Below are 12468 nucleotides of genomic sequence, written 5' to 3' on the forward strand. Positions count from 1 at the left end.
TTTCCTGAAAGTTCAAATAGTTCGTCATCATACAAAAATGAACTGAAATAAATCTCTAAACCCTAACTAACTAGATCTATAAAAACTAAATAACTAGATCTGTAAAAACTAAATAACTAGATCTGTTAAAACTAAAAACTAAATAGCTAGATCTGTAAAAACGATACCATAGGGTTTCGCCGGAGAGGTTTCAGGGAGAAAAATAAATGATGCCGTAGAAGTTTCAGATAGAAAAATAAATGAAGCCCGAGAAGTTTCAGAGAGAAATAAATGAAGCCGGAAAAGATTTATTGGTTTAGGGTTTAGGTTTTAATTTTAATTCGTTTAATATTATTTTTTAATTTTGTTCATATTTATTAGATATATAATTATTTTAATATTATTAGTTATTTGATTTTTTTTAAACATTATATTTTATTTTAATAAATAATTTTATATATATAAATATTTATATTTATATTAATAATTTTATAATTTATATATTAATATATGGTAAATTAATTTTTAATATATAAATTATAGAATAATTAAAAAAAATAGAATTATAGATGTATATATATATATATATAATTATTTAATATTAATGAATATATAAAATTAAAAAAAATTAAAATAATAACGTATAAAAAAATATTAATGAAAATAAATTGATATTTTTAGAACAAGGGGAAAAAGTAGTCAATCAAATCCATTTTTTATTTAAATTTATCCATGTTCGTGTGATCCTTACCATTTATATTCATGTCATGATGAAATGGTTGTAGGATTCATGTGATCCTTACCGTGTATAGTCATGTCATGATTGTAGGATTGTGTACACAACAAATTATTTTAAAATTAATATATTTATTATTTCCTCCATTTATTTTAATATATTTTTTCTTTATATATTTATTAAACTTATTTTTAAATATTTTAATTTCATTAATATTATCTTGTATTTTTTTTTATATTTATTAGATATAATTTTTGAATTCTTTTTTTTTTTTTAGTTTAACTTTTTTGAATTTTATATTTTTAATTATTTTTAATAAATAATTTTATATATTAATAATTTTATTTGTATTAATTATTTTATAATATATAATTATATACTAAATCTTAAAAATATTTTTTTCTACGCTCTAAATGTTACTCTAAATGTTAGGTAATTGAATCATATACTTCAAACAACATCTAAAGATTAAGTGTTTTCAATATTATTTAGATTCGTCATGGGATAAGAAATTTGATTGTTGGCGATAAATATAACAATTTGGTGGGTAGGAAATATTATTATTGATATTTTTACCCAATAAATTATTTAAAATGAGAGCTTAACAATAAAATTGGTATAATTCTGAGTTTTTTTTTAAAAAATATGTAATTATTTTTTTCCCCAAAATTATGCAATGTATTTTTATGAAAAATTAAGAGTTTATATAGAAAGAATGTGTTTTGAACTGCTAGCAAAATTCTTTCAAATAAATTGTTTGAATAAATTGAAATATTTATTTTGTTGATGAGTAAACTGAAACCAAAATATTCGTTTTAGATAATAACTTATATTTTTTATGGTACACATAACCGAATGAATGAAATTAAAATGAGAGTTTATGAACTAAATTTGTATGTTTTATTTGAATAAAATTAAATATTTTGGTGTCAGATGAGTAAATTGAAAATCAAACTAGTTTTTAATCATTACTTATAAATTTTTTTATATTATATATATTGTGTAAATTTTTTAAAAAAAAAAGATGACTTCAAAAATAAATAAGTTTCTGTGATATATATAATATATAAAAATACAAATATCATGATAATGATTCTGTAAAAAACGTGACTTTTAATAATTATGTTAAAAAAATATAAATTGATTTTCTCACATCCTCTCATATTCTCACCCAGCCTCACTCATTAATTAATTTCAAAATTATTTATTTATACATATCATTTTTATATATTTACATTTTTTATCTTATTTATTTTATTTATTTTATTTTATTTAATTATTAAATTTTTTATCATTAAATATAATTAATTAATTAATTTTTAATATTTTATTTTATTTTATTTATTTAATTAAAAATACAAAATATTATTATTTTTATATTATAATTGTTTAAAATATATAAAATATTAAAGTGTGTCTTGATTTAATAAAATATAAATATTTAATATTTTATTATATTAATTATATATATATATATTAAAATACTTATAAAATTAATAATTGATTCAATTTTTTTTATAAATAAAATTATCTATTAAATAATAATTAATAATTAATCTAATCATTATTATTTTAATTAATAATATTATATTTTATTAAATTAGTACACATTTCAATATTTAATATATTTTAAATAATTATAATATAAAAATAATAATATTTTGTATTTTTAATTAAATAAATAAAGTTTAAAAAATATTAAAAATTAATTAATTATATTTAATAAAAAAAAACTAATAATTAAATAAAATAAAATAAGTAAAATAAATAAAATCAGAAATATAAATATATAAAAGTGATAGGAATAAATAAATAATTTTGGAGTTAATTAAGAAGTGAGGACGGGGAGTGAAAATATGGGAGGGGTGAGAAAAGCACCTCCCTAAAAAGATAGAGAAAAAATAATGATATTATAAATTAACTAGGGTTTAAAAGTATCTTAAAGGTGATATGGGAGAGAAATCTAAGAAGGAAACAAAAAGAATCACTCACATAACTAACTCATAATACCTGCATTTGTACGAGTAATTATAATAAAAATTGGAAACTTTTAAAATATTCTACATTCATCAAATTTGGTGTTAAATTTAAATTATAAAGTCTTATTAGTCTAGTTTGTTAAAAGATTGTATTTATTTTGTTAGATTACAAGTTCAAAACATACCTATAATATTTTTAATTTTATTTTTAACCGTTTTAAGTTTATGGGTGGGTCAATCCACAATCCGACCCAAATAATCATTTACTCTCACATATATATCCAAATTAACCATAACTCTCGATAATCCGGACACTTTAAAAATTAAGCATCATTATATATATATATATATATATATATATATATATATATATATATATATATATATTAGTTATTTAAAAAGTTGAATTTATATTGTTAAAACGTCTCGCGTTCATAAATTTGGTGTTGAATTTAAAATATAAAGTCTTATTAATCTAGTTGGTTAAAGGGTTGCACTTGTTTTGTTAGGTTATAAGTTCGAAACATACATATATCATTTTTAATTTTATTTTTAGCTGTTTTAAGTTTATGGGCGGGTCAACCCACAATCCGACCCAAGTATCCATTTATTCTCACATATATATCCAAACTAATCACAGCTCTCAACCCGGTAATCCGGACACTTTAAAAATTAAGCATCATCATTATTATATATATATATTAGTTAGTTAAAAAATTGATTTTATATTGTGAAAACGTCTCGCGTTTATCAAATTTGATGTTGAATTTATAATATAAAGTCTTATTAATCTAATTGGTTAAAAGGTTGTACTTATTTTTGTTAGTTTGTAAATTTGAAACATATATATAACATTTTTAATTTTATTTTTAATCGTTTTAAGTTTATGGGCGGGTCAACCCATAATTCGACCCAAATATCCATTACTATCATATATATATATATATATCTAAATTAATCTAACTCTCGACAGGTCAATAAAGACACTTTAAAAATTAAACATCATTATATATGTATATATTAACTTAAAAAAATGTAGAGAGATATAATTATTTTTCATAATAATCCACATCATTATATTTTATTTTTCTTCTCTCAAATTTCATCTCTTATCATTTAAAAATAAATTCAAAAAGTATTTTATTAAAGTTCTTTTTTTTATTAATTTATAGCTAGTTCACAGCTATTTTTCCTAAATTGACAATAACCTCAAAAACTTAACAATGCAAGTTAAGTTTATCAAGATATTTTAAAAAAAAAATTTAAAAATGAGAAAAATAAAAAAATATAATAGTATATATTCCTAAATATTTTTTAAAAAATCAAAAAAAGAATTTGTTCTTAAGGTTTAAATTACCATAAATTTTATCCACAGTTCCACACAAAAGTAAAGAACTCCACTTAAATCAAGACATTTTTAAGGGAAAATTGGTGGACATAATTCTTATAATTCTAAGACTTGAGAGTCCATAGTGATGGCAATATCTGTTAAATAACAAGGTAAGTAGTCTTTTTTCTGCACACAAATAGTAATATTCAAAGAGAACCGACTCTAACCAAATGAAACATTCAGTCAGGCCCTGTAATTGATAATCCATTCTTTCTCATGAGAAAAAGAAACAATTAAGCAATAACATTAAAAAAAAAAGAAGTAAACATCTAGAAAAGTTCCAAATCAACACAATAGTATAAAAAGCAAATGAATGTCAAACAGAAATCATATTTTAGGTTTGGTGCCCAATAATACAGAGTAGTCAGTCAGCATAAAGTAATGACATTCAAAGCCCACCTCCTCGAAGAGAAGATAATTGATTCAAGACTCATCTATCGGATCCTGCATAACAAATACCAATTATTGTCACTTTATATCATCAAATTAGTTTTCTCCAATTCACGGAATATAAAGTTTTGATGTATGAAAGCTCACCTGCATGTCCGATGTCCAAAGAGTGAGATTGTCCCTCAGGAGTTGCATGATCAGAGTGCTGTCTTTGTATGACTCTTCCCCTAGAGTGTCAAGTTCAGCAATTGCTTCCTCAAAAGCCTAAAAGGGGAAGAAAACATGAGAGTTCAGTACAGAATTGCTTATCTTCTCCCAAAATTGCTTTCCAAAAATCATCAGTAATCTATTTAGAAATGCTTTTTTTACATTTGTTTCTGTATCAGGATTCTCTAACTAAGCTTACAAACACAAACATAAATAAAAAAAGGTGTTCCCAACAGGATATAACATTTCAACCCCTGGTGAAGACATAAATAAATAAATATAGATATCATAGTAAAACAGAAAGTAACATAAAGTTCCTGAAATAGTACATAATTACATGTTTCTAAAGGTGAACAGATCAAAATTTTACAATTAAGAAAGTAAAATAGTTTAACTCACTTCTTAAGACTTGTTTGATTAAGGGTTATTTGAAAAACCAAGTGGTTATTTTAAAATAACCTGGTTTGATGTAGGATATTGAAAATAAGGTTATTTGGGTCAAAGATATTAGGGGTATAAAATATATAATATGAAAAAAAAATAGAGGATATTTTGGTGGTTTTGTCCATGATTTGAATGAAGCAACTTAATAAGTAGATTGTTAATTGGATATTTAGGTTAAATAGAATTAAAAAAAATAGCGCACATCAAACAAGGTCTTAATCATAAGAAATCAATGATCAACTTTATTTATGATGTTTGACCTTACAAAGTCATATAACACAAGAGAAAACAACATTTTCTATTATATGTAAAATACAGTCATTCTTAGAGATTGATTGATCTAGAATTATTTGTAAAACACCATGTTTAATGTTTGATTTATGAAAATCAGATTATTAAGTCAATTACCATTTAATTTTAACCCTTATCTTAAATTTTATAATAGAAATAATGTTAAAAACAAAGGGTAGTTTAGTTGATGAGTTAAATAATGTGGTTGAAAAAGTGATGTTTGATGGGATGGTTGATTATTTGGAAATAATCTCAAATAACATCAAAAAAGCTCTTAGCATATCATATGAAGACAGCAGAAAGCCAAAGAACATTCTCTTCTCTGCACTGCTGAATAGGTCCTGTTAGTTATCAAAAGTATAAAACAATTGAGATGTGATGTAAATAGTTAGGGTTGGTAAGAGATTTTTTCATTTCTTAAACAGTTGAAGTAGGTAGAATAAGAGAAATTAACAACCTACAATCAATCCTAGCAAACCCTTATCTTAGCAGTATATATATATATGAAGATTCATTTGCTTTTATCCAACCTATATCTTAGCAACCCTTTACCGCCAACATGACAAAGTGAAATACGCCAAAACTGTTATGCTTTGTTTGCAATACAGAATAATTTCCTTCGGGAAGTAATGTTTTCAATGTAGAAACATATGTGCAGACGAGGAATTAGAAATAGCGCATAAAAGGAAGTCCTATCCAGATCTTGATTCAAGACAATCGTTTTCAAGCTTAATAAATTGCGGAAGGGTGGAAAATAATAATGGAACAGACCGGATAGGCATACTACCAAAATAACTCTCTTTTAACATACTTGACTAGTTAAGCAAAAAAGAAAGATCTAGTTTAATAGTTCCATATTTAATCAAAAAAGGGTCGCTTAATAAAGCAAGATCCAATGAAAGGAATACATCTTTACCTGTTTGGCCAAGCTGCAAGCTTTATCTGGTGAATTGAGAATCTCATAGTAGAAAACCGAGAAATTAAGTGCCAGCCCTAGCCTTATGGGATGCGTGGGAGCCAAGTCAGCAAGTGCGATATCCTAAACCAGAATAAGCAAAGTAAATATGTGCAACAAATAACAAAAGCTGAAAATAGTTCATCAAATATTTCTCACATTAAGAAAAGTGTAATCTGTTTTTCATAAACACAAAATTAAACCCATTAATTGCAATACTTCCTATTGAAAATGCTCCTCCTACCTTCAATAGATTCAAGTTCCCAAATCTGAACTATATAAACAAAAAACCCTAATTCTCAAAATTATCATAAAAACCCTTTCATGTTCTAATAAATGCACATCCTAAACTTGTAAACTAGAGTAGTACTCCTCCGAACCAATTGTTCATAAACGTACATCCTAAGTAATATCATTAATAATATGAGCTAAGTTAACAAAAGATCCACAGAAATATTAAGCCATAACTAAAGAGATCGAGTTTTCTTTCAACCTGAGCAGCCTTGTAAGCATTCATAGTATCCTCTGCAGCTTCCTTCCGCTCATCCCCAACTTTAAACTCCGCTAGATATCTATGATAATCACCTTTCATCTTCAAATAAAACACCTTCGACTCACTTGTGGTTGCAGAAGGTACGACGTTCGAGTCCAGAAGCTTCAGAATACCGGCACAGACCTGTGTAAGCTCATCTTCAACCTTAGATCTGTAATCTTTAACGAGAACAACGTGTTCGTCGTTCTTGCGAGACTCCTCCTTCTGCTCGATGGATGAAACAATCCTCCAAGCTGCTCGAAGAGATCCGATTACATTCTTGTAGGCAACGGATAGGAGATTTCTCTCCTCGACGGTGAGCTCACCGGCCGGAGTCGCCCCTGCAACTAGCTTCTCCATGTAGTGGACCATCTCTTCGTACCTCTCTGCCTGCTCGGCCAGTTTCGCCAAGTAGACACATTGTTCTCTGGTTAGGTTTTCCGAAATAGTGGCCATTGTCAAGTTGCACTTGGAGAAGAGGAAGAGAGAGAAAGAGAAAGAGAGAGATACGCGGATGTGTTCAAGAGATGTAGTCGCTGACTCCTTTTATAAGTCCTTAAGGTCTTGTTTGAGTTGGACTGTATAACCACAATTTAGTAAAAACAAATATTATCTATTATATTTTACTTACTTTTTTTTTCATAATTTTGAAACTCGTCGAGCAAATAACGATCAACCCGGTGAAAGAATTGGGTAACTGGATTAATGGTTCAATCGGTGGGTCAATTGGTTCCGGTAAATTTTATATAGTAATAAAATAATACTAAAATAGAAAAAAATCATCAAATTATTTATACAATAATAGTCAAAGTAAAGACCAAAATTCAAAATATTGTTTTGCAATTTTAATGTGTTCATTACTTCTATTAAAGACAACACAATTAAAATAAACACAAACTTTTAATTCATTGATTAACATAATTAAAATAAATATTAACTACTAATTATTCGTAAAACACTCACACTATTCACCAAAATCAGTCCCACCAAAATCAACACCAACATCATTAGTCACTTCATTGCCTTCATCTTCTTCTCTTGTATCTAGTTTATCCAAGTTTACAATCTCAAAATTTGCATCTACAACAAAAATTTCCAAAATAAAATTTTAGTAACTTATATTATTGATAAAATAACAAATAATACAAGAAAAAAAATTAGTCATTATTATGTTGAGAGACTTCAATGTTACATTATGCTAGCTTTTTTTGAATGTCTTAATTCATCTAGGTTAAAATTGGAGACTCAGTATTCTGAAATCCAATCTTGAATTGAACTAAACTCCTCCAAATCAATTGGATCATAATTTCGAACTCTTGCATTTCTAACAACAATATTTAAAAAAAATATATCAAGTATAATCATTAAAAAAATATATAATTAAAATGTAAAAATTAATTTGACATAAGAGACACGTGTAACTTTGTTATAGTCTCAAGTTGTAATGCACATAAACCAAATAATATCTCACTTGTGCACTAAGTTTAGTACAAGATGCAATCCCCTTTTGACACCCACGACATGTTATTTAAACCGATAAATATCTCCACCCTTTATCAATTTTATGTAATAGAGGCATATGAGTGTCTTTTCATTCTCGTTAATTATCGAGTCTTCTCTACAATGAGGTCATGCATGATCTATTTTTCCTTTTACAGAAGTTTGAGATTGTACACTTGAAGAATTTGATATTGCATATGTTGATGTTTCTCCAACAGAAACCATGATCCAACTACACATAAAAAGTTAATCTAGAGACCTAATAATTATTAGATGAACTATGAAGTATGAACCTCAAAATAATATCAAACTATTATCATCAACTTATGAAGTATGAATCTCAAAATAAATCAAATTTTGGCAAGAAAATGATGGCAATAACTTAAAAGAAGTTAAAATAAAAGAGACTTAACTAAATTATGTAACAGACAAGACTTCAAATCAAACTACAACCTCCGATTTTTAGATAACTATGTTTTTATCTGGAAAGGAAACTATGTTTAAGTTATGAGTTACAATGCCACCTTAAATCATTTTTTTAGTCTGATAAAAACAAAATCAACTAGTTCAGGTAAGAGGTGGAGTTTGAGGTGAATGAAAGAGTTTGAATTCTTAGTGTCTAAAACTAGAAATCGGTAATGTACCTACATGGAATTAGAAATAGGTGAACTTAATGAGAACCAAAAAATGGAGAGAGGGGAACTGAGAGAGTGATAATTGAGAAAGAAAATAAGTTTTTTTTAATAAAAAAATAGGATAAACCCGTTGTTTAACCCGGGCTGCCGGATTTCTAGGTCAACCGATGAGCTTGCCGTGTCTAACTAGGTTGATTGTATTTCCGATTTTTTTATCCATTCAACCCAATTTGACGACCGATTCATCGTGTTTTCTGGTCCGACCAGCGGGCCAGGATGGATTTCAACTATACTTTTTTCTCATTGCATAGTTTTTGGGTATTGGTTGGCCCAACATTGTGGCCCAATCTCTAGTAACTCACTTACTAAATTTGACTTAATAATATAAATAGATACTACTCTCTTGATGGGAGGTAGATGTCAAATTCCTTTGTGGTATTTGGATGCTAGTGAGAGAGTTGCCTCCTTTGTGTGAGATAGTGGTGTAACGGAATCGATTAACAAGAGGACTAAGCCAAACTCTAATCGTATTCACATCCAACGGTGCTATCAGAGCTAGGGTTTAGGGTTTGTAATTGAAGTTTGAGATTGGGTTGGAGGATATAAGTTATCTTCACCAATAAGCGTAGATCTTTCTTCTGTTTCTTCTTTAATCCTCTTGTTTTTATTCTCTACTTCTTCTGCTACTGGAGGAAGAAGAAATGTGTTGCCTCCTCTAGAGAAGAAGTCGTTGCTGTCATGTTCAACCGTTGTCGGTGTCGCGTTTGTCGCGACCGCTGAGAATTAAAGCCATCGTTGTGCCGCTACTGAGAAGACGAAGCAGTATATCCCCGAGCGGGGTGGGTAAGTCGAAACTTTATTTGAGTTTTGAAAGGTATCATAGCTTGAACCCTCCTATTAATTTCTGCCAATTGATTGTTGATTGCCTTTAATTTGTTTTATAGCATGTCTAGTGTTAATCAATATGGTATGGTTCCGTTTGACAGAAAAACTGATTTTAACATTTGGAAACAAAAAAAATGAAATGTGTTTTAATTCAGAAAAAAAATGCTTTAAATTTGTTAGTCAGGTTTATGCTACTACTGATACCGTTGAAAAAATAGTGAAATGAATGAAAATGCATGTGCCTCTATATACTTGAACTTACCTGATTCTGTGATAAGAAAAATTGGTAATTTAGAGTGTGCAAAAACTTTGTGGGATAAATTGTTTAAACTTTATACTGAAACTTCTCTGCCTAATAAAATGTTCTTACTTGAAAGGTTTTTTAAATTTAGATTGAATATGTCCAAGGACATTGAATATAATTTGGATGTTTTCACTAAACTTATTTATGATATTTAGTTGCGTGGTGATAAGAACATTGATGAGTATGCCCCCATTGTCTTGTTGAATGCTATTCTAATTCTTTTAATGATGTGAAGTTTGCCATTAATTATGGTAGAGACAATGTCATTCTTGAGTAAGGAGTTAGATTTGAGACACTTTGAGGGAAAGTCTGGTGGGGAAGTCATGCATGTGAGGGGTAGATTTTAGGATAGATCGAGTTCCCAAAAGTATGTCAGTAATGAGAGTTTTGGTAAGAAATCTCATCCTGCTAGTAAAAATAGATCTAAGTCTAGGTCTAGTGCTAGAAAGTGTTATAATTGTCATGAGTCTGGTCATTTTATCAAGAATTTTCCTAAGCCTAAGAGAAATCATCATGTTGAAAATGCTTATGTGGCTGTTTGGGAGGACAATATGGGTGATATTTTTATTATTAATAATATATGTGATTATGCTAGCTTGAACTCTATGTTATCTAATTCTTTGTGCAAATCTGATTGGCTAGTTAACTTTGGTTGTACTTTCCATGTGACTCCATTTAGAGATTTGTTTTCTAACTATAAAGAGATTGAACATGGTTTTGTGTCTATGGCAAATTCGAAAAATTGCAATGTGTTAGGAATAGGTGATGTATGCTTAAGGTTCTCTTATGGTTCTGTGTTTACTTTAAAGAATGTGAGGCATGTTCCTGATTTGCGTTATAATTTGATATCGTGTGCATCTCTTGAGAATGATGGTTTGGAGGGAAAGTGGGGGAAATGTGTTATAAAAAATTTGCGTGAGTCGCTTGTTATCTTTACTGCTAAAAAGATGAACAATCTGTATGTGTGTCATGCTGAGACTGCTTGTGACTCTGTGAACTCTGTGATTGGTAATAAATCTGTTCTTTGGCATAATAGATTAAGTCAAATGAATAACAAAGGTCTAGAAATTTTGCATAAAGGTGGTCACTTTGGTAGTGATAAATTGTCCCCCATCTCTTTTTGTGAATCATGTGTGCTAGGAAAAAAACATAAGGGAACTAATATTTTCTGACAATTATTGATGATTATTCTAGGAAAGTTTGGGTGTTACTATTGAAACATAAGTATGATGTTTTTGAAAAGTTTAAGGAGTGGAAGGTTTTGATTGATAATCAAACAGGTAAGAGAATCAAAAATTTTAGAACAGATAATGGTCTTGAGTTCTGTAATAAACAGATGAATAATTTATGTGCTACCTGGGATATTAAAATGCATAAGTATGTGCCGTACACACCACAATAGAATGGTGTTGATGAGAGGATGAATATGACATTTCTAGAGAGAGTGAGAGCTATGTTAGCATCATCTGGGTTGTCTAAGAAGTTTTGGGGGGATGCTTTGCATACTGCTGCTTATTTAATAAATAGGTCCCCTAGTGTTCTCTTAAGAGGGAAATGTTCTGAATATGTGTTTTCAGGTAAACCTCTTGATTTGAGCAACTTGAAAGTTTTTAGATGTGTTGGCTATGTGCATCAGAAGGTTGACAGGTTGGAGCCTAGGTTTAAGAAATGTGTGTTCTTAGGCTACCCTGAAGGGGTAAAAGATTATAGGCTTTAGGATATGAGTGAACCTGGGCTAATGATTGTGATAAGTAGAGATGTTGTCTTTAATGAGAATAATTTTACTTGTATGTCTATGTCCCTCACTCCTGTTAATGATGCTCCTAATAAGGTGGAGCATGTGCCTGTAGTTTTTGATCAACCTGTTGAACATGATGTGAATGTTCTCAATGAGGTGGAGCATGATAATGTGCCTAATATTAATGATTTGCATGATTCAAATGTTTTGTCTGATTCATAAGATTTGTCTGATGATTTGCATGAGTATCAACTTTCTAAGGATAGAAGTAGAAGAACTGTTAGAATGCCTGTTAGATATAGGGATGATAATTTGAATGATTGTAATATGACTGAATTTGCTTTTAACATGTTTGAATTCCTAGACTATAATGAGCCTAGCTCTTACAAAAAAAACTTTGAGGTCTAAGTTTTCTACTAAATGGATTGTTGCTATAAATAATGAGATGAATTCCTTGAGAATCAATGATACATGGAAACTTGTTCCTAAATCTCATAATTGCT

The 12468-nt window shown here is 28.3% G+C and overlaps 1 protein-coding gene across 1 annotated transcript; it reads right to left on the bottom strand.

The window, feature by feature from the left end:
* Positions 1-4352: 4352 nt before the first annotated feature.
* Positions 4353-7433, bottom strand: LOC124929245 (14-3-3 protein 10). Its single transcript, XM_047469546.1, has 4 exons — positions 6865-7433; positions 6333-6455; positions 4622-4738; positions 4353-4528 (listed from the first exon to the last, which is right to left on the bottom strand). Exons 1-4 carry the CDS (start codon positions 7357-7359, stop codon positions 4508-4510), a joined length of 756 nt encoding a protein of 251 aa, XP_047325502.1. The 5' UTR covers positions 7360-7433; the 3' UTR covers positions 4353-4507.
* Positions 7434-12468: the final 5035 nt, after the last annotated feature.

This window comes from Impatiens glandulifera, chromosome 3 (assembly GCF_907164915.1).
Source record: "Impatiens glandulifera chromosome 3, dImpGla2.1, whole genome shotgun sequence".
In the NCBI taxonomy this organism is placed as follows: domain Eukaryota; kingdom Viridiplantae; phylum Streptophyta; class Magnoliopsida; order Ericales; family Balsaminaceae; genus Impatiens; species Impatiens glandulifera.